Source organism: Microcaecilia unicolor, chromosome 4 (assembly GCF_901765095.1).
Source record: "Microcaecilia unicolor chromosome 4, aMicUni1.1, whole genome shotgun sequence".
Classification (NCBI taxonomy): domain Eukaryota; kingdom Metazoa; phylum Chordata; class Amphibia; order Gymnophiona; family Siphonopidae; genus Microcaecilia; species Microcaecilia unicolor.
Window position 1 is genome coordinate 270,687,782 of NC_044034.1, and position 23,907 is coordinate 270,711,688.

The 23,907-nt window shown below is 43.0% G+C and overlaps 1 protein-coding gene across 4 annotated transcripts in view; it reads left to right on the forward strand.

The window, feature by feature from the left end:
* The window catches only part of CARS2 (cysteinyl-tRNA synthetase 2, mitochondrial), a 263,903-nt gene that overhangs the window by 6,274 nt on the left and 233,722 nt on the right, over positions 1-23,907 (forward strand). For all 4 annotated transcript variants that reach the window (XM_030201547.1, XM_030201546.1, XM_030201544.1 and 1 more), the window contains exon 2: positions 16,093-16,143. Coding sequence is in view for 2 of the 4 variants with exons in the window: in XM_030201544.1 (XP_030057404.1) it covers positions 16,093-16,143 (51 nt within the window). In the remaining 2 variants the exon portion in view is untranslated. The remainder of the gene's footprint in view (positions 1-16,092; positions 16,144-23,907) is intronic.

A 23,907-nucleotide genomic window follows, 5' to 3' on the forward strand; every position in this document is an offset into this window, starting at 1 on the left:
TGATGTTCAAGCTGAGTTTGATTTCGTTGGTGATTTCTGTCAGGTCATGTTTGTAAGGAATATATATTGTGACATCGTCTACATAGATGAATGGATTAAGACCTTGGTTGGATAAGGACTTGGCTAGTGGGGACATCGTCTGCATAGATGAATGGATTAAGACCTTGGTTGGATAAGGACTTGGCTAGTGGGGACATCATTAAGTTTAAAAGGATCGGTGATAATGGTGATCCTTGAGGTTTTCCGCAGTCTGCTTTCCACGGTGATGATATATTTGAATTTGATTTCACTTGGTATGTTCTAGTGGTTAGGAAACCTTTGATCCAACTAAGTATGTTTCCGCCAATCCCAAAGTAAACTAGGAGTCTTAGTAGTATATTATGGTTTACCATGTCGAATGCTTTTACTTGTTGCTATTTCCTGCTTGAATTTGGCTAAAAGAGTAATTGGTACTGTTCAGTGCTGTGGAGGGGGCGAAATCCTGATTGTGATTCATGTAATATTGAGAATTTGTGTTTTGTTTTTTTTTTTAAATTTATTTATGAATTTGCATTTCACATTCATGTATATACATAAATTCAGAAAATTAAGAAAAACTATTTTACATTTAGAACATTGCAGGAAAATAATATAATTTTTAAGACCACAATAATAATATTGTCCAAGATCTAAGCAATCAAGTATTATGAAAATTAAAAGTAAATAAAGGTAGAGGGATATTTCTATGTGTACAGCCGATACATAGCATAATATTCAGGGTCTAACATTCTATTCCTTACTAGAGACAAATTCTAGAAGTTTCTCTGGTTCAAAGAAAATATAATTCTGGGAATTAAAGACTACAACACATCGACAGGGGTACTTCAGTAGGAAAGTTCCTCCTATATTATGCAATCTAGTTTTAAGCTGTAGAAAAGCTTTCCTCATTTTTTGAGTATCCCTGGATAAGTCCGGGAAAATTTGAATCTTTGCGCCTAAGAAATCTTTATTTATATGGCGGAAATATAATTTGAAGATATTATTTCGATCTAACTCTAATGCAAATGTCACTAGCATAGTGGTTCTCTCTGTAATTACCTCTGAGTCTTGAATTAAATCAGTTAGATTCATTTGTGAAGCAGGTCTCTCTTCACGAATTCCGGAAATATATTGTATTCTAGTTTTTGGTGGCATATTCTCTGTCGGGATAAGCAAAATGTCTTTCAAATATTTTTTAAACATCTCCAATGATGGCAGTAAAGGAGTTTTAGGAAAATTAAGCATTCTTAAATTATTTTTTCGAAGTTGATTTTCTAAGTACTCCATTTTTCTAAACTAAATGGTTTTTTCCTTGGAGACAGATGAAGAAAAGTTTTTTAAAGTTTGTACCTCGGTTTCCAGAGCCTCCAGCTTAGTGTCATAAGTTCCAAGTAGTTTTCTTGATTCAGTTTAATCTCCGCCAATTCTCCTGGAGTTATTTTTGATGTCTGTTTCAGGATAGCGTGCAACCCCTGAATAGCGTCCCACAGTACTTCGAGGGTCACAACAGCAGGTCTAATTTGATCTCCGGGCTTTTCTGGCGGCGTCTCTTGTGCTAGCTCTGTTGGGGGTAAAACTCGCCACCCCAACCGCTCTGATATCCCCGCAGGAGATGAGGTGGCGACGGGGCCTCCTCCTACAGCCGCCAGGGTCATTTCCTCTTCGGGTGCCCTATGGCATTGTTCCGCCGACGTCACCGATCCGCCCCCAGGCCTCGGAGGGGCTGTGTTTGAGGGAGGGCTCAATGAGACTCCCTCACTGCTATGTTCCGGTATCTCTACCGGAGTTATCAAAGTGCTCACAGAAGGTCCTGGTGTGCGCAGAAACATCGCGTCCAAAGTCCCCTGGTGCATTGGAGAAGATTCCAACCGACTCAAGGAGGTGAGGGTAGTGGGCTTCCCCTTTCTTTTCCCCATAATGGGCTCCAAAAGGTTCCGATACGCCTAAAAGACTGTTGGCGTTCAGGAGCTGCCCTCACACACATCTACCTCAGGCGCCATCTTGGACTATTGAGAATTTGTTTATGTAATCAGTAAGTTGTTTGGTTACCATGCTTTCCATCAGTTTGACTGCCAATGGGATAGATGCTACTGGGCGCTAATTAGTGAGGTCATTTGTTTTTTTTTCTTTCAAATCGCCTTTTACCAAATATAAGCCTAGCTGCTGTGTTTTCAGCAGTCCAAAATTTCTTTAAGGTTTGTTCTTTACATCCTGCATAAATTCCATTGCAGTAATCTAAGTGGCTTAGTACCATTGATTGTATCAGGTTGCAAAATGTTTCCCTCGGGAAGAATTGCTTCATGCGTTTGAGCCTTGTAACGCTATAGAAGTGATAAGTAGTAGTTTCCACATTGAGTGGAACATTTCCTTTGTTGTGGATGCCACTTCTCTCTCTAGTGTTAAGTTACGGTCCATTGTAACGCCAAGGATTTTCAAGCTGTCTGAGATAAGAAGGGTGTGATCTGGGGTATTGATACTTGTGAGGATGTCCGCGCTGTGTTGGGATGAGAGGATGAGACAATGAGTTTTTTCTTTATTGAGTTTTAGTTGAAATGCATTTGCTCATGAATCCATGGTGTTCAGGCCGAGCTTGATTTCGTTGGTGATTTCTGTCAGTTTGGTTTTGTAAGGAATGTATATTTTGACATCGTCTGCATATATGAAAGGGTTAAGGCCATGGTTGGATAAGGACTTGGCAAGTGGGGTCATCATTAAGTTGAATAGGATCGGTGATGGCGGTGATCCTTGCGGTACTCCATAGTCTGCTTTCCACGGTGATATGTTTGAATTTGGTTTTACTTGATATGTTCTTGTTGTTAGGAAGCCCTTGATCCAGTTAAGTATGTTTCCACCAATCCCGAACTTATCTAGTAATCTTATTAGTATATTATGGTTTACCATGTCGAATGCACTAGACATGTCAAATTGGAGGAGAAGGATGTTTTTGCCTGTTGCTATTTCCTGCTTGAATTTGGTTAGAAGAGTGAGTAGTACTGTTTCCGTGCTGTGGAGGGGGCAAAAGCCTGACTGTGATTTGTGTAATATTGAGAATTTGTTTATGTAATCTGTAAGTTGTTTGGTTACCATGCTTTCCATTAGTTTGACCACCAATGGGATAGATGCTACTGGACGGTAGTTAGTGATTTTGTTTGGTTTTTTTCTTGGTATCTTTTGGTATTGGGGTGAGTAGGATATTGCCATTTTCCTTAGGGAAGAAGCCTTGCTGAAGCATGTAATTTAGGTGGGATGTGAGGTCTGCTATGAAGCAGTCAGGGGCGGATTTCATTAGGTAGCTGGGGCAGGTATGTAGTTTACAGTGAGTTTTGGAAAACCTACTAATCGCCTGGGTAACTGTTTCGACGGTAAGGAGGGTGAAGTTTAACCAGGTCCGATCTGCCAGGTATTCTCCAATGGTTGGGTCCAATTCATTAAGGAAGTTTTCAATGTCGGTGTTCTGAGGTAGCGTGTTGCGTAGGTTTACAATTTTTTCATTGAAGTACTTCGCAAGTTTGTCTGCAGATGGGATGGCTGTATTCGTGGTACTGACCAAGTTGGTGTCTAGGAGTTTGTTCACAAGTTGGTATAATTTCTTCATGTCTTTGTAATCTGTCCCTATTTTGTTTTTATAGTATGATCTTTTGGCCTGTCTTATTGCATATTTGTATTTTCGTTCTATTTGTTTCCATGTGTTGAGTGTATGTTCATCTTTTGTTTTATTCCATGCTTGTTCGAATTTCCTGGTTTGTGTTTTTAACTTTTTTAGTTGATCGTTGAACCATGGTGTCGAGTTATGCTTGTGTGGGGTTCTTGTTTTTAAGGGTGCAATTTCATCTAGTATGCTTTTGCATCTTTTGTCCCATTCTATGAGGTAGTATATGGAGTCTGTTTGTGTTGCTCATTTGTTATTGTATATTAGTTTCCAGAATGTTTTCGTGTCTACTTGACTTCTTGTTCTGTAGGATGTGCGTTCTAGTAATCGTTGTATACCCTTCTTCTGCCGGTCACCACAACCAATACTGACATCCCATCTGCAGACAACCTTGCTAAATATTTCAATGAAAAAATCGTAAATCTACACAAAGCCCTACCTAGGAACAACATGGACATAGAAAACTTCATTAATGGTCTAGACCGAACCCCTGATGAATACCTTGCTGACTGAATATGGTCAAATTTCGCCCCCCTCAGTGCCGATACAGTCACCCAGGCGATTAAAAAATACTCCAGTAACCACTGTCAACTGGACACCTGTCCCAGCTACCTAATACAATCTGCCCCCCCCCCCCCATCGCTTCATAACAGATCTCACATCCCACTTATGTTCAGAAAGTTTTTATTGATGATATAACAAAATTATCAATTAACAAGCGTAATTCGTATCCATTGGAACAAAGCAAATACAAACAGTCTGATTAGTAATCTCATCATCAATAGTTTTAACATTTCTTCCCTCTCCCCTCTAATTCCGCCCCCCCCCCCCCCCAAAAGTTGATTCCGGCCGCCTGCTTACTAATAAACATAAGGTGGGCTAGTTAGCTCACCCTTGTGAGCGGTGTCTGTAACCATCCTCGTGTCCCAGAGTTACTGAGAGCCTGGCTCTGATGGCTCTCTACCCTTTTACATATGATTTGTTTAGGGACGTGAAAGGTTAATCCAGACATACTAAAACTTCAAGATAAACATGAGGTAAGTACAGCAAGGTGCTGCTAATCATCTTACAGGCTTTAATATATTGTCCCCCCTATACCCTCTCACATCCCACTTAAACTTCATGCTACAGCAGGATACCTACCCAAAAGAAAAAGGCAACATCCTGCTCACCCCAATACCAAAAGACACCAAGAAAAAAACAGACGACATTACCAACTACCGCCCAGTAGCATCTATCCCATTAGTAGTCAAACTAACGGAAGGTCTGGTGACCAAGCGACTCAACGATTACATAAACAAATTCACTATACTACATGAGTCGCAATCAGAATTTCGACCCCTACACAGTACCGAAACAGTACTACTTACTCTCCTAACCAAATTCAAGCAGGAAATAGCAATAGGCAAAAGCATTTTCCTCCTCCAATTTGACATGTCAAGTGCATTCGACATGGTCAACTGCAGCATACTACTAAGACTTCTAGAACACTTCGGAATCGGTGGCAGTACTCTTAATTGGATCAAGGGCTTTCTAACCACAAGAACATATCAAGTGAAATCAAAATCAAAGATATCATCACCGTGGAAACCAGACTGTGGAGTACCGCAAGGATCACCACTATCACCGATCCTTTTCAACCTCATGGTGACGCCACTAGCCAAGACCTTATCCACGCAAGGCCTTAACCCATTTATCTATGCTGATGATGTTACATTATATATCCCCTTCAAACATGACTTGGCAGAAATCACCAACGAAATCAAGCTCAGCTTAAACACCATGAACTTATGGGCTAACGCATTCCAACTAAAACTCAATACAGAAGAAACACACTGTCTCATCATCTCATCACAATACATTACATACAAAACCATAAGCATCAACACCCCAGGATACACCCTCCCTATCTCAGACAGCCTGAAAATTCTTGGAGTAACAATTGACCGTAACCTCTCACTTGAGACCCAAGCGAAATCCACCATAAAGAAAATGTTTTTCTCAATGTGGAAACTCAAACGCATGCAACCATTCTTCCCGATGGAAATATTTCAAAACCTGATACAAACAATGGTACTAAGCCATGTAGAGTACTGTAAAGGAATCTATGCGGGATGCGAATATCAAATCATAAAAAAACTTCAAACCGCCCAAAACACAGCAGCCAGGCTTATATTTGGAAAAATGCGTTTTGACAGCACCAAACCACTCGGAGAAAAACTGCACTGGCTACCAATCAAGGAACGAATCACATTCAAAATCTGCATGACTGTTCATAAAATCATTTACGGCAAGGCACCTGGATACATGACAGACCAGAAATATCACTAAATCTACACGGTCATACCTAAACCTCCACTATTCAAGCAACAAAGGACTCAAATATAAATCCACCTATGCATCCAGCTTTTCCTACTTAAGCGCACAACTATGGAACGCGCTGCCAAAAATAGTAAAAACTACCAGACCACTGTAATTTCCGGAAATCACTAAAAACGGTCCTGTTCAAAAGAGCATACCCCACCGACCCAACATAAAAATACATGGACACCTGCGACACAATGCAACCAAAGAACGTAAAGGACATTACCTGACTCTTCCTCCAACGACACCTACCTTACATGTACCTTATCTACCACAACATCACCTTGTAATCATTCGTACCATGTATTTGTTCAGACTGGAATCTGCTAACGCTGTTAACGGCAATATGTATGCCACATTCAGCCTGCAAAAAGGTGGGAAAATGTGGGATACAAATGCAACAAATGAAAATATTAAATAAAAATAAATAAAAATGTAGGGATAAGTTTAGTTTGTAGTGGTTGGTCCAGGCTGTTTCTGTCCATTTCGTATTTGTTATTGTTAGGTTCTGGTCTGTTGAGAGTTTGTGTGAGATGAGATCAAGAGTGTGCCCTTTGACGTGGGTTGCTTGCATTTGTGGCCATTTGAGATCGTATAAACAGAGAAATTCCTTACATTCTCGTGCGTTGATAGAGTTCGGGTCTTCCAAGTGAAGGTTGATGTCTCCTAGTACTAGTGTATTGGAGCTGGTTACACATGCGTTTGAAATGAAGTCCATGAAGTTGGTCTGGCCTTTGTTCCAATTACCTGGAGGTCTGTAAAACAAGACACAATTCAAATGATCGCGTAGGGTTTTGTTGTGGATTCTGATTGAGGCAATTTCAAGTTGAGGTGTTATGGACTTGGCAGTGGTTTCGGTGGTAAAGTGGGCCCGATACATTAGTGCTATGCTTCCGCCACTCTTTTCTTTTCTGGTCCAGTGTGTGATTTTGTATCCTGGAGGGCACAGGTCTAGGATTAAAGGGTCCTTTTGGTCATGGATCCAAGTTTCAGTGAGGAAGAGTAGGTCGAGGTTTTCTGCCATGATCCAGTCTGTTAGTATTGCTGTTTTATTTACAGCGGATCTGGCGTTGACGTAGCCCACTTGGATTGTTTGGATGCGAAATGATATCTCATTCTTGTATGTCCATTATGGATATCCTGCAAACCAGACTAGGATTGGCTTTTGAAAAGGTCCTAGGCCACCATCCAGGTGGTGGGGAACGAGATATGGAAAATATCAGTTTAGTGTTCACTGCTGTGCTTTGAGTTATAGTTTTAATCTTATTCTGCCTTTATCCAAAGTGGAGTGCAGGAAAATTAGCATAATTATAAAACACAATACATAAAAATTGCTACAAATGTCTGATACCAAACCATATACCTGTGCCAAGTTATTTCAGGTCATATGCCCTGACAGAGCTACTACCATCCGAAGATGGTAGGCACCTTTTCACTTTAAATGAAAATATACACAAACTGTAAAACAGTTTACATGTAGGAGCGTATTTTTTTTATTTCTTATAAAGCACAGGAGCTATACCAATCAGACTATATGACTGGCCTTCATGGTGTCTGTGCTCTGTTTATTATGACTTAATATACTTCTTTTCATTTAGGTTCATAGCAAAGTGGTTTACATACTGTAAATATAAATACAAGGTAAGAGAAAAGAAAACTCACTGACTTTATAGCATAGCTGAAAAGAAAAGGATACTGCAGAATAGGAAGGGACGATGTGCCGTGGGGGTGGAGAGAAAGAGAGAATATGGGTAATTTGGAACTGGGTTTCCCAGCTAGGAAGCTCCAAATGCCTGAATGAAAGATGGGTCTTTAAAGGTCTGAACCTAGCGTAAGTTCAAATTGCTGTGTCAAGGGAAGTGAGTTCTAAAGCACCAAGGCCAAAACGAAAAAGGTACAATTTGGAGTAGAGTCCCAACTGAGAGAGTGCCACAATGGGAATGGCTAGTCTAAATCCAATGGATGAAAAGAAGAAATGAGATAGGGTATAGGATGTGTGATGTTGGGTAAGATGGGCAGCCGGTGTAGAGCACTCTATATGTGAATGCCATTATCTTGAATTGAATCCTGAACATAATAGATTCTAGAATCGCATTTACATTGTTCAATTGCAAGCTATGGAGAAACCTTTCCCTACAGAATTAAAAAAAAAAAAAAAATATATATATATATATATATATGTATTGTGAATTTTTTGCTTTAAGTGTGTCTCAACTGTTACTTTGTATAGATTTGATAAGAAATACCAATTTGCTTTTCGTGTACTGACAGGTTGAATCAGCAAACGTTTGAATTTGCGAGTAGTACTATTCAGCAAGGCTTCATCCTTGGCTATTGTCCGTTTGTGCATCTTTGAGAGGCGTTCATAATTAATTTATCCTAAATATCAGCTACATGTGTAAACATTTCATGATGTCTGATTTCTTTTTTTGGTACACAAATTTATAAAATAGTCATGATTTTTTTGTATGTGAATTTCTTTGCAGTAGCATAATTAAACACTAAAAATGGATTTTCCCCATTAGTAATTAGGTAAGGAATGAATTCACCCAGTAATGACAGGTATTACCAAATGTCAGTTTAAGTGTTCACTCTTAACCAGTATATAGGCAACTTGACAAAAGCTTGATGAGCTCATCAAGAACTTGCCTATTGGCCTATAGGAAATGAAACGATTCTAAGTGTGAGTCATAGGGTTACTAGACACTCTTAATACAAATCCAAATAAAATTGGGTGATGGGCCTGCATTTTTGTTAGGGAATAGACAGACATGGGGGATGATCTCACAAAGTTTGCATACCATGGAGGCAGTGCTTGCAAATCTATCTCCTGCATATTCATTGTGGATATCCTGAAAACCTGACCTGCCTGCAGCTCTCGAGGACCAGAGTTGCCTACCCCTGTCCTAGTGCATCCAAGGACATGTAGTCTAGCATTTCCTATAAAATGCAGTAGAGAAATTGGAACTTTAAGTTCCACATTAAGTGGAGTAAAACAAGGCCTGGATCAATTTCTCCAGAAAAAATGTAGCCAGTTGGCAGCTCCATTGAAATTCGGCAATTGTCACTGTTGCTTTTAAGTTTCAAACTTATGCCGATTTCAACACCCAAGTGTGTATGCACCCATCTTTGTAATATATATGTACATATTCTTTGTAATTTTCATAAACCAGCATGAAGTGATATTTTTAGCAAGACGCATCAGTAGCAACACCCATTAACTTATTAGGCCATATTTTTTATAGTAATGCAGAGAGGTTTTTTAAAAATGTATTAGAGAAATTTGATTTATTATCATCCATGACCAGTTCAGATGAGTAGGTTATGTCCCCCTGCCAGCAGAGGGAGCCAAAGCAAACGGCGCAGAGTGGACTTCACTTGCTTTAGAGAGCTGTTGCTGCCTTCAGCGTATCGGTAGTTCCCTGGTTTCAGCAAATGTAACTGCTGCACCATGCAGTGTTTGTACCAAGTAGACTGCTCTTAGGAAGACTGTAGGCCCAAATTTCCGTGAACAGAACTGGGAGGCAGACACACTGGGGCCTAGGACAGAAATTTGGAAGGGTGCCCCGAAACCTGACAGCATGCTATGCCTTCTTTAGACATTTGGAAGGGGGCCCCAAAGCCTGCCAATAGACAGTGCCTTCAACTTATGGCAGGCTTTTAGTATGGGAATCTAGGGCAGTTGCCCTGTGTAACAAAATAATGGGTTTGTAAGCCTGTAAACTGTATTAATTCTTGGTGTATTTCTCTAGTTTGGCCAGCAGGTGCTGCATATTTTATGTTTAAAACTGTGAGCAGCTATATTTCTGTACTTCCTGGGCACTATCCAGGTAGTGATAAAATGTTTAGATAGTTTTATAATTGATCCTTAAAGTTACCTGTTATTTGCCTGTTTATTTTCCATCTGTTTTTATAGTTCACTGTTCAATATTTTTATGACAATAAACCTTTTTTAATTTATTGACTCTGCTTGTCTGGACTGACTAAGAACCCTGGTGGTTTGTGTGTTGGGTCTGTGAGTGCTTTCTAGGAACTGTGAGACTACTGGGAGTGTGGCCCCAGTAACCTAGAAATCACTGGGGATAACTTGAGTGCGGGGACTCGCTCAGAGGCAGTTGGGACCCAGTCAGTATGAAGGAGGGTGCTTGTATAGAGCACATGCTGAGGTGCAGGTGTACCTGAGCTGTGCTGATGATAGACCCTTGAAGTAGCCACAGGGTTAGCCCCAGGCGAGTGACTAGGCATTTCATGACACCTTGTTTACACACCCCCACCCTTCAGTGCTGGGCCCTGCCAGTGAAGCATAGACTGAGTCCTGGGGAAACTGCTGGCAACAGTCCTTTGGGGTTGATTTCTCTCCCAGATTTGGTAATAAATTCAGCTAAAGGCTGTTTGCACAGTGGGTCCAGTGGCTGGTGACTTCACCCTTGGTGGATCCAACAGTAGGAGTGCATTTGGCCTTGCTTGGAAGTAGGCAGGCAATCAAGCAGGAACCTGATAGGTGAGTTAGATCTGTGAAGGTTTAGCACTTGGCCAAAAATGAAGCTAGAGGAGTTTCCCAGATTAAACTGTTGTCTTGGAGCACTCGGTCAGGTTTTTAGGATATCCACAATGAATATTAATGAGAGAGATTTGCATATACTGCCTCCACTGCATGGTAGATCTCTTCTCAGGTAGTTATTGACTACTTTGGTTATCACATGCCACCATGGTCCCAGCTACCTATCAGCCATGGGGTAGTAAATTCAGACATCTGGTTATTTAGGGCCAAGTCAGCACAGGAGAGTTTGGCTGTAATAAAGGTTTTGCAGTGTGCCCCTAGTTGACAATCGTCTTGAAAAACAATGTAGTCTTTGTTTCTGAAGCATAGAAGAAACCTCTTGGCTCCTTTGAAGAGCATGTTCTTTTGGCTGTGGATATCAAGTACTCAAGACCTCACTCCCAGTGTCCAGATCTCCTGTTTCCACGTCTTATCTGAGAATCATCCTTTCTGCAAGTTCCAGGCTCAAAGACAATGGACTCTGTGGCTCAGACCCACAAGTCTCTCACTGTTCAGACTCTTTCAGGATGTCCTCAGCCCAATATACAAGGCTTCTCTCTCTATCTAGGGATACTGAAAGGAGCCTGAGTAGGTGATACTCACAGTTACCTGTTGCAGGAAAAGGATTGGGCATCCCCTTTATGATTATTTTGCACCATATAGTTGAGCCTGATTAAGACTGGGTGAAGAACCAACAAGTGTAAGTCTATGCTGAGGACCAGAGTCAACCATCTAGCATTTCAGCAATCCTGGCCTCTAAATGTAGAGAAGACCGTCCAGGTGGAGGCAAGACAATGTTGTATGCTGATTAGGGACAAGCTAAAGAAACTAGTAGCCCTCGGATGCCCTGTTAAATGGTGGGTTGGGTTTGGGATGGGAATTCCCCTGCAGGACTTGGCAGTTGCACACATGAACAACTCCATTATTGTTCAGAGGACTTTGCTAAACCAACCCCAACCCCTTTTGGGATCCTGAAATACAAGGACTAGAAGAAGTAGCTGTGGCTTTACTAGGAGTTAAGTGGGGCATCTCAATGAGTGATTCTCATATTGTTTCAGTGAAACTCAAGGTGAGCAAGTTTGTCAGCCAAAGAAGGAAAACCAGGAGCCCAGGGGCTGGATAATCCTAGTAAAACCAGGACTGTTGTGCAGTCTTCTACATGTTCTTGCTGGGAGCCTAGAATATTTCCTGGTATAATTTTTGAAGGGATCTTTTAGGAGTGGTTTATTCCATTCTGTTGCAGCCTTGGCTTTTGAGAAAATAAGGCAACATAGTAAGGATACTTGGAGGCATATTTTAAAAGCACTTAGACTTACAAAGTTACATAGGGGCTCATTTTCAAATCACTTAGACACACAAAGTACCATAGGTTAAGTGCTTTGAAAATTAGTCCCTATGGAACTTTGTAAGTCTAAGTGCTTTGAAAATGAGCCCTTTGGTGTCAGGTGGTATAGCCTTTGGTAGTGTAAAAGAGGAAAAATAATGGACTTAAGTTGGAGTTAAAAGCCTCTTAGAAACTGTTTCCTTGAGAGATCTATTTCTTCAATCTTTTTTTCTTTTTCTTCCACAAGAGATTGGGGTGAAGGCAAACTCACAACTCTTACAGAGGGCAGAGTGGCTCAAGTACATAGTCACAGAAGCTCCTCTTCCAGCATACTTTCATTTGGGGAGTTGAGCATTAGATCTGCTATTTGGAACCCAAATTTAGTACCTTGAGCTCAGTCCTCTTTTCCTCTGAAGCCTTGCAGAGTAGTAGTGTCTCATTAGGTCTTAGGGCAGAAGTTAGTCTCCTTTGATAATGGTAATGGGGAGATGTTGGGAATAGTGTTTCACTGATGGTGGATTCCGACTTTTTCTCTTCGAGTTGTAAAGAAATCATGTGAAGTAGGTCATACAGGGGAGGCCATTCGAAAGTCTATTGTCAGTCACCTTTGAGATGTTTGTAGGTGCACATTTCTTTCTCCATTTTAGATAGGTCTTTGGTCTACTGATGTGCCCTTATAAGGCTTAGTGGGCTTTAAGGTATCAGTTTCAGGAGAAGTTGAGAAGATTCCAACTCTTGCTGGTGTAGTTTGAGGTAATCAAATCCCAGAGAGTCCGTGATTAGAACATAGGAGTCCTTGCAGACAATCTATCTTTCCAATTGAATGGCAGTTTCTGTGCCTCAGTGTGGGTATGCAGGTCTAGAAGAGCAACACCTTAGGTGTAGGAATCTTGAGAGCTATTGTGGCTTCCTCTCACTAGTCTGGCATGGACAATAAGGAAGGTGAAATTTTAGTCTTGCCTAGTAATTTTTTCTCAGCCTGTTCTAGAACCAACTCAAGGGAAGTCATGATGGTCAAGGGCTCTGTCTGACAAATTCAAAATGCTAGCAGTGAGTATGTGGTGGCCCTCTGGAGGTACTACTACTTAACATTTCTAGAGCGCTACTAGGGTTACGCAGCGCTGTACAATTTAGCCATACTCTTGGTGTGGAATTATCATTCCTGGATTAGTGACCATGTAATGTTGACTGCATCAGGTTTGGCTTTGGGGGTGAACTGGAAATCCAAAACATGATTCCCTTCAGTTGTCTTGGCTTTGACATAAGATACTGAGGAGCTGAAGGCAGCACCAGTCCATATTATGAGGAGTGAAGTCAGCTCTGAGCTGCTTTTCTTGGCTCAATCTGATGGCAGGGTTACATAACAACTAAGTCATCTGGACTGGTCTGGCCTGACAGGACTCAAAGAAAGGGAATTAATGGGTAAGTCCAAATTTCACCTTTGTAGCATATTCTGAGGATGAAACATCCTGTTGTTCCTGAGACACTTGTGTTAGAAATATTCTCCACTCTGATCAAGGAGAGACCTTCCTGTACCATACAACTAATATTGTCCCTGGGGAAATAGCTAGAGGTTGTTAAATTATATAGTATAAAATGATGCAAGGAAAACCACTCCCCCCCCCCCCCCCCACCAAAAGTGTATTAGTGGTATAGCTATGCCCTGTATCATTTTATACCTGCAAAAATATTTGGTAATACAGCATACTGAAAAGAAGCACAGGCAAATGCTTAGATAGTGTTGTGTGAAAAACAATCAAATGTACCTGAATTGCACGAGTTAAGTTAGAAGGATGTGATAAATTCGTAATGTTGATCAATTTTGAAATGTTACTTTGAGTTCTGTTATAAAAGCAGGGTTAATGCTGCCACACAGATGGTACCGGGTAAACCAGAGGTAGGCAATTCCCAGTCCTTGAGAGACCCAGGCAGGTCAGGTTTTCAGGATACCTACAATGAATATTCATGAGAGAGATTTGCATGCACTAACTTCTTGGTATGTAAATCTATCTTATGCGTATTCATTGTGGATTTCCTGAAAACCTGATCTGCCTGGGGCTCTCAAGGACCAGAATTGCCTACCCCAAAAATAAACACCTGCTTCTGTCCCTGAACCTTGAAAAGTTTCAGAGGTTCTCACCCGGCATGCTCAGGAATTCCCATGTAGGTGAAGTGTTCTCTGTCCTCTTTTCCTTGTGCAGCAGCTGTGTGTCCCCTCTGCTCCCCTTATGGGCCAGCAATTTCCCTTTCCACTTCTGTTATGATCCAGAAGCTGTGTATCTTCTCTATTCCATCATCCCTATGTCCAGCACTCCATGTCCCCTTTACCCTCCAAAAGAAGTGCAGCCTAAGTCCTCAGGGCAGTGGCTGGGAGGGAAGAATGCAGGCAGCGTGAAACAGCCTGACAGAGGAGATGCAGCTACATTAACCCTAATGCTGTGCTCCTTCCCACACAGCCATGTTTAACAGCTTGTAAGCATGGTTTGCTGCCTGCACAGCCCAGGAAGGCGTTAGGTTTAGTGTATCCGCATCTCCTCTGCTGGGCTGTTTCCTGCTGCCTGCGCTCTCCCCTCCTAACTCCTACTGTTTTCATTGGCCAGCCCTGCGACACACCACACTGGTTGAGAACCAGTGGTCCAGGAGGACCCAGTAGCTGATGCACCTTACACAAAGTTTTATAACAATAGAGTAATTTTGTGCATTCATCCTAAGTTCCTTCCTAAGGTAGTATTGGAATTCCATCATAGTCAATTGCTCTCCCAATATTTTTCCTCAGACTGCATGCTTATTAAGGTGAAAGCGCAGTGCACATCCTGGACTGGAAAGAGCCTTGGCCTACTATCTGTTGTGGACTTAAAATCCATAGAGAGCACAGCCAGCTTTGTGTTTCTTTTGACCCAAACAGGATGGGGGCTGCCATCAGCAAACAGATTCTTTCAAATTGTTTTGCAGCCTGCATTTCCTTTTACCTACGCCCAGGCTAGGCTGATTTTTAAGTCATGTCATGGCTCATAATGTTAGGTAACAATCACAACCATGTAAAATTACATCAAAATTGAACTAGGAGTACAGTTGTATGTGTTCATAATGTTAGGGCCATGGCTGCATCAGTAGCCCAGCTGAGATCAGCCTTCATAGAGGAAATTTGTAGAGCTGCCACATGGAGTTCAGTTCATGCATCTCACTACTGTTTGGAAAAGGACTCCTGACGTGACAGTTTGGTCAGACAGTCCTTATGTTTCTCTTTGGAGTCTAATCCAGCTCCAACCCCCCTCCCCCCCCCGGCCCATTTTATTGCCGTTCCAAGATGCAAAAACACCCAAAACAAAACAAAGACGTTTCCTACCATAATGATTGAGATGTTCTTCGGTCTTGCCTGTTGCCAGCCTCTTCCTTTTTTTGTTCAAGGTAGCCTGGTGTCTAGGGTTTCCCAAGAGTAAGAATATTATCCTGCTTGTCCTTGAAGAAAAATGTTAATTGTATAAAGCAGGTGTTTTGCGAGGACAGCATGATGCATATTCTTACTCCTCTGCCCAACTCTCCTTGGAATTGTCAGCTATCCAGACTAGACTGATCTAGTCCTGTACAGTGGCAACAAGTAGGAAGACACATGCATGTGTTCGTGCATGATGAGGTGCTTCCAAAAGCTTCTGGAATATTTGCTGGAGTGTGTTCCTGCATGAACTCTTGGGTTATGTCACCCAAGAATAGCAATGTTCATTCTGCTGTCCTTGGAAAATATCTGCTACAGGTGAGTAACATTGCTCTCTGTAGACAGTAGGATAATGCAACCAAACAACCCCCTCTTCTGTTCGTCGGACAGATAAATCCATATCACCGTGGATGCTGACTAAAGGAAGAGTGGATGTTACACCTATATGAGAATTCCTGAGTGTGCCAAGTGAGACCTTATGAATTTTTCTAGGCTCTAGAAGAGCAAATGTGCGAGTGGTTTGCCTGTTATTACCTCCCTTGTATCTGTATTATCTTACTGTGCACCGAGAACCCCTGTTAGAGGTAAGTAACTTTGCAAAAAAAAAACAAAAACCCTTAAGTACATTATTACATTTGAATTAATATGGATTTTATTACTTTGCTTCAAATAAACAAATACGTCATAACGATCCTAAACACCAGGTAATATTGCTTACAACTTGTTCATTCAGATCTACCCATAATTCTTAACTTTATTCGCAGGTATAGCTGTGGCCCAACAGTTTATGATCATGCACACCTGGGGCATGCTTGGTGAGTTACTCTTTTTAAAAAGCAATGGTGGTTCTGAAGAAAATGAATGTGATTATAGCCTTCTTCCAAGAAATGCATTTGTCAGTTATTGTACATAAAACACAAAATATATGGGTTTGGAGAATGCAGTGCAGCTGTTTATAATGGGAATAAGAGTGCTGTACTGATCTTAATTACTGAAAGATTAAACTTTTTACATACAAAGTTAGTGAACTCGAAGAATAGTACATATATTAACACAAGTTGGGCTTAGTTGAGAGCAGCCCAGATGCTGATTTCAGAACATTTTGTAGCCTACGTTTTTGAAGGGAAGCCAACTTATGAGATTCCCAAATATTATGGAAGGGAGGTGGGATCACACACACATATATGGGTGACCTCATCCACTGAGCCTGGTGCGGAAACGCCCAGCGTACTATAACTTTAAGAGCTTGAGGCAGCACTTTCACCTCGCAAGTGTGGGTGCCTTCCCATCCAACTTGTGATAACAGGACCAGCGGTCTTTTTTTTTTCATCTGCAGTAAGGGGAAGGCATGTTATTTGCATCTCCGCTCAGCATCGTTTTTTCAACTCAATTTTTGCTGCCTTTCTTTGCAGGTTTTTTTTTCGTATTCTTCCCCCCCACCCTTCAGGATTTATTTTCTTGTTTTCCCTTATAGTTTTAGCGTGTGTTGCCCTATTTTTTAAATTTTCATATTTGTTTTTTGGGCTCACAAGGCCCTATTAGGCCAGTACTATCCTTAATTTTTGTGATCAGCCCCCTTTTTTCATCACCATCACCACAGCTGTTTTTCTTCCATGTCATTGAAGGTTCCTGGTGGCTTCAAGTGCTGTTCTCTGTGTATTCAAACTATCTCTGGGGCTGACACCTATTCCTGGTGTATCCAGTATTTGGGGTCAGACCATAGCTCTACTAACTGTATTCTTTGTTTGTATATGCAAAAAAGAACATAGAAGTCCAGAGAGGAGCCAGGTTCGAATCGGCGCTTGCACCAGCATTAGGTGCATCGGTTCCCATGGCTACAAGACCTTTTGTCTAATACTAGGAGTGGACATGCATCTAGTAGGTCTCCACCTCCCTTGACACCAACCAGTATGCAGGGTCCCCAGGACCAGTCAGCATCAGACCCAACACTGAGGAGATGGGAGGATTTGATGTCCTTGTCAGCATCGAGGGGTGTCGATGCAAGGCATAGGATGAAGGCCAAGAATCATAAGCATCGATCCTCTTTGATGCATGGTGCCGGGAGCACTGGGGCACCGAAGGATCTTGTATTTGAGAAGCGTTGGCACTGGAATGAGCGTTCCCCCCTCTATCGAAGAAGTGCCTGTTTGGAGGTCTCCATGTAACCGGGACCAGATGCCGATGGTTCAGCAGGCTGTCTCTGACCTGACACCCTAGCCTTTCCTGATGTTGACTTTCGATTATGGATCCAGGCTGTACACCAAGAGCACTTGGGGCTTTTTACAGCAGAGTGCATTGGCATCAGGGGTGCTTCCACCAGCCATGTCTCTTCCATCTGCCTCGTAGGGCCCTCAGCCTGTGATGAGGTCACTGACGCCGGTGCCATGTGCTGTATCTGTGTTGACGGCTGCTCATGGGTTACATCCTTGTCGGTGGGGGACGTTTCACTGGAGTTGAGAGTGGAGCCTTCATATTTGACACCATTCCAGGCAGGGACATGGTTTCTCCTACCTGAGACAGGCACGGTCTCAGCCCCTTCCATGAGGACTTTTTTGCTGATTCCGATACGGACCGCTTTTGGGCGTCTGGTGATGATCCAAGGTACTGCTTGGAGAAGGAGTCCTATGGTATACCATCTGACGCTTCCCCACCAGAGAGTCTCTCCTTCCCTGCTTTTGTGAAGGAGATGGCGGCTGCTATCCCAGTTCAGTAGGAGACAGAGAATAAGCCCAGGTCTGAGATTTTCGAGGTCCTGGACTACGACTCTCCACCTAGAGAGACTGTGACTGTCCCGCTTCACAAGATCTTACATAATGATCAGGTGAAAAATTGGGAGTCCTCTCTGTCTGAAGATTGACACCATGTATTGGATTCAGAATTCACCTGGATTTGGTAAGCCACAGTTGTCTCCTCATTCTCTGGTGGTAGAATCCATGCTCAAATGGGCCAGAAGTTCCAAAGACTTTGCTTTGGTGCCCCCAGGCAGAAAAGCTCAAACGCTGTTGGGTGTAAGATATATCAGGCCTCAATGCTCATATCCCATAGCTTTACATTTGACTTTACTTGCGGAACATATTGTGAAGTATGACTGATTTGGCAGATTATCTCCCACCGGAGCAGGCTGAATTTCTTCGCCAGCTGGCCAAGCAGCAGAAGGCTTGTTGCAAGTTCCTGGCCAGGGGTGCATATGTAAACTTTGATGTGGCATACAGGATTTCTGTTCAAAGTATAATGATGCAATGCATGTCTCAGACTTAGACCTGATGGTCTAGCAGAGAGGTTGGCAGATGCCATTTGCCGTGAAGATAACCTTTTTGGAGAGAAGGTGGAGGAGCATGCAGACCTCATCAAGAAACATACTGATACCATTGACGCACTCTCCTGGTGAGTGCCTTCTGCATCCTCCTCTTCTAGGAGGTTTTTGGGCAAGTCGAAGAGAGGTCCCTATTACTCTAAGGGGTAGTCCTCCTTCTTGCCCCACTCAGTAAGCTCAGCACCAGCTTGCTCATTCTTGTCCACAGTATGCACTTAAGCCCCAACAGGCTCCCCAGTCAAAATAAGGGACAAGTTTTTGACTGGCTCCCACAATGCATAGCCGCACTCACGGTAAATGTCCCAGACAACCTACCGGTGGGAGGGAAGCTGAGTTTTTTTTCCAAGAAAGGTGTCCCCCTTGTAACTTCCAACTGGTGTGGTGCGCAAATAGTCTGTCTTGGTTACGCCCTATGTTGGCAACGGAGGCCACCAAATTGTCCCCTGAGAGCATATTTTTTTTCTGCTCTTTTCACAAGGAAGTACTCGCAGAGGAACTATACACCTTTCAAAAGGCCCATGTGGTCAAACCTGTTCCACCAGGGGAAGAAAGGAAGGGATTTTATTCCAGGTACTACGCTGTGCCAAAGAAAATGGAGGAGATGTGTCCCATCGTAGACTTCATGCTCTGAACAAATTTCTTGTCAAAGAAAAGTTCAGGATGGTTTCCCTGTCCACCCTTCTCCCAGTAATTCAGGAACAAGATTGGCTATGCTCTCTAGACTTAAAGGAAGCCTACACTCATATCCTGATACTGCCAGGCCACAGGAGGTATTTTGGATTTCAGGTGGGAACACATCACTTTCAGTGCCACGTCCTGCCATTTGGCTTTGCATCAGCTTCCAGGATTTTTACATAATGTCTACCGGTAGTCAGTGTCACTACGCAGATTGGGAGTCCATGAGGCATATTTTCAAAGCACTTAGCCTTCCAAAGTTCCATAGGTTTCTGTGGAACTTTGGAAGGCTAAGTGCTTTGAAAATATGCCTCCATGTGTCTCCCTACTTGGACAATTGGCTGGTGAAGAGCACATTGAAGGATGGTGCTTGTGAGTCTTTGCGGAGAACTATTCGGGTGCTAGAGCTACTAGGGTTCATTTTAAACTACCCAAATTCCCATCTGCTTCCTGTTCAACAACTGGCGTTCATTGGAGCCCTGCTAGATACATGGCAGGAGTGAGCTTTTCTCCCTGTGCTGAGAATGGGCTCTCTAGTCGCTCTCGCCATTCAGCTTCAAGCCAGCCAGCAAGTTATGGCTCGGCAGATGTTGAGGTTGCCAGGCCACATGGGGGTTCATTTTCAAAGCACTTAGCCTTCCAAAGTTCCAAAGAAACCTATGGAACTTTGGAAGGCTAAGTGCTTTGAAAATATGCCTCATGGCCTCCACTGTGTGTATTATTCTCTTGGCATGTCTTCACATGAGAACTGCCCAGTGGACCCTAGCTTCCCAGTGATCTCAAGCCTCAGGGAACCTAGTAGGTGTCATCCGATTGACTCCTTAGTTGGTTCAGTCTTTACTCTGGTGGACAATTCGATCCAGTTTGAGCATGGGACTTCCATTCCAAATTCCTCAGCCCCAGTAGATGCTGATGACGGATGCATCCCACCTGTGTTGGGAGGCTCACTTGGATGGACTTCACATTCAAGGTTCTTGGTCAGCTCAGGAGACAGATCTTCACATCAACATTCTGAAGCTCTTGGCAATCTGGAAGGCTCTAAAGGCTTTCAGAGATCAGCTGTTCAACCAAACTGTGCTCATTGAAACAATCAGGTTGCAATGTATTACACCAAAAGTAGGGGAGTTTGGGATCATACCCTCTGTGTCAGGAGGATGACTGGATGTGGCAATGGGCTGTCCAGAACAGAATAGTTCTCAGATCCACATACCTTGCAGCAAAATCCAACAGCCTGGCCAACAGACTGAGCCAGGGCAATGCAACCGCACAAGTAGTCACTCAGCATGGGCGTTGCCCCTGAGATTTTCTGAGAGTGGGGCACCCCCCCTGGTGGATCTCTTTGCCACTCTTTACAACCACGAAGTCCCTTAGTACTTTTTCAGGCTCAGAGCATGCGACAGACTAGTCTTGGATGCCTTCCTCCTTCATTGGGGGAATAGCCTTCTGTATGCATATCCTCCCATCCCTCTCATGGGGAAGACTTTGCTGAAACAAAGGCAAGACTGGGGAACCATGATCCTGATCGCCCCATATTGGCCCAGATCTGCTTCCCTCTTCTTCTGGAGTTAACCTCCAAAGAGCCATGGAGATTGGAGTGTTTTCCGACCCTCATAACGAGGGATTTCTTCTGCATTCCAACCTTCAGTCTCTGTCCCTTACAGCCTTGATATTGAGAGCTTAGAATTTGCTTCCTTTCATCTTTTAGAGGGTGGCTCCCAGGGTTTTGCTGGCTTCCTGGAAAGATTCCACTGAGGTGTTTTCTTTAAAATGGAAGAGGTTTGCCATCTGGTGTGAGGGCAAGGCCCTAGATCCTTTTTCTTGCCTTACACTGACCTTGCTTGAATATCTTCTACACTTCTCCGAGTCTGGTCTTAAAACCAACTCTGTAAGGGTTCACCTCAGTGCAGTTAATGCTTACCATCACTTTGTGGGAGGTAAGCCCATCTCTGGACAGTCGCTAATTGTTTGCTTCATAAAAGATTTGCTTTTGACAAAGCCCCCTGTTAGATTTCCGCCTGTGTCATGGGACCTCAAAGTTGTCCTTACCCAGCTGATGAAAGCTCCTTTTGAGCCACTTGATTCCTGTCCACTAAAGTACTTGACCAGGCTGTAGAATGTTAACACTTTAGGAAAGTTAACAAAATTGGCAGCTGAGGATATACAGGTAGGGGGAATGGTGGAAGGTGATGGAATTTATGATTGGGTCCTCAAATGTAACAAATAAAATATGTTAGCCCAATATTGCTTTGATAAATGTCACATCAGGACATGCTAAGGAAGTGAATCTCCTAGATACGTAAATGACTGCATCATGCAGCAGCTGGCATGGAACCAACACAAGAGGGAACTATTTTAAATCTAGTTCTCAGTAGGATCTTGTGCAAGGTGTAAAGGTGATCTGCTTTGCAACAGTGATTATAAGTATAATTATAGTTGACATAACCACTTGAGGGTTAATACAGAGTAAAACTACTGCATTAGTGTTTATTTTTTATTTTGTATTTGTAAGGCTTTTATGTTTAAATCATTTTTATTGATGAAAATATTCAGGAAACATAACTGCGAAGTTGAAACAGTACAACATGCCATCATCAACCAATTTGTAATATCTCCCTGCCCTCCTTCCCCCCCCCTTTTTTCCCATTTCTGATCCCTCCCCCCCTTTACGGGACTCATCATCTCTTAACTCAGTCTTACTACAGCACACATGTCTCTAAAGTCATACATTCAGCAGATGGCTTCGCGCTCTTGGCGTGAGCGTCATCCAGAAGGGACTCCAGCATTGTTGAAATTTCTTCCCAGCTTTCGATTCCATATCAAACAGACCCGCACGCTCCAGGCGCATCATTAGCAACATGCAGGTCCGCCATTGATGCAACGTGGGAGCCCTGTGCGAGATCCACTCTGTTAATATGATCTGCTTGGAAGTGATGGTCGCCTTGGCCACAAACTCTGCAAATCCCCTGGGGCTAGGCTTTAATAATTTGGGGTGTCCAAATAATAGTCCAGCATCGTACAACCACTTTGTATTTCAAAGTTTAGACACAGAGAACAAGATAGATTTCCAGAAGTTCCCCACGTCCACGCAGGTCCAATACATGTGTCCGTGTTGCTACAGTCTCTCCACATTTTGGGCATTCGCCCCATGAAGACATTCTCATGTGGAAAGCCCTTCTGGGAGCTACATGGATTCGCATTGCAAACTTATACTGTATCTCCCAATGGCTCGCTGCCGCGCTGACATGTCTAATGGACAGAACGTGCGCTTTTAGTTGTGCGGCTGATATGTTAGTATGAAGTTCACTGCTCCATTGTGTTGCTAATCTAATATAATCTGGCTCCTCTATCGTGTCTTTTATATGCCTGTGATGAAACGTGAGTGGAACTTCCTGCTGGGCCGTCAGGGAAAATGCTGACGACAGTTCCTCTTGCACATCTTCTGCCAGCAAGTCCCATCCCAAGGAGTCTGTGTAGTGCTTCAGCTGCATGTAATAAAATTTGTCCGTATCTGAAAGGCCAAACTCAGTTTGTAAATCCACAAATGGTTTAATCTTCCCTTCCAGGTCTACAGCATGTTGTAAATATATCAGTCCCTTGCGCCTCCACCGTCGAAATGTTGGGTATAACATCCCAGGTGCAAACTGTGCATTCCCGCAGATGGCCTGCAAAGGTGTTATTTTTGCTGAGAACTTATGTAGGCGGCATACCCAAGACCAGGTCGCTTTCGCCGTTGGCAGTATCATTGAGTATTTCAGGATGTCTGGAATGGGCCCCCCACCTGCATGTAAATAACTTGTAAAGTGCAATTCCGGTATCATTTGAAGCTCTAATTTGGTATTAGAGAAGTCCTCTGTCTCCCTGAACCAGTCATTGATGTGACGCATTCCACATGCCACCGTCAAATATCTCACACTTAATAGACCCAGCCCCCCATATTCCACTGGATTTGTCAGAGTTGACATTGAGAGTCGCGCCTTTTTCCCCAGCCATAGGAATGATTGTAAAAGTCTATTTAACTTCTTCTCATCTTTTTTTGTCAAATATAACGGTATTGTTTGGAACACGTACAACCATTTTGGCACAATGCACATGTTATATAAGGCTATCCGTCCCAAAAGCGTAACAGGTAGTGTTTTCCACATATTCAATCTTTCTGCAGTCTCTTTCAACAGCCGTGTGACATTTTCATTATACATGGTGGTTAGGTCCACTGGGAGCCAAATTCCTAGGTATTTGATTGGCCCTTTGGTCCAGGTTAACTGCTGGGGGCCCCTATGCTGTTTCAGGTCTGACTCTGTCACCGGAAGAATATAAGACTTAGTATGATTTAACCTGAACCCTGAAAATCCACCAAATCTCTCCACCCTTTCTAATACTCCTGCTAGGGAGTTGTTGGGGTCTGTTATGGTCAGGAGCAGGTCGTCCGCATAAGCGAACACCTTCAGATGATGGTCTTCCACCCTTACCCCCTTCACCTCCTGTGCCCGCCTTAAACTTTCTAACAGAGGTTCTACCGCCAGCACAAATAATAAAGGTGATAGTGGGCAGCCTTGTCTTGTCCCCCTTTGAATTGGAAACTCCCTTTCTCGCC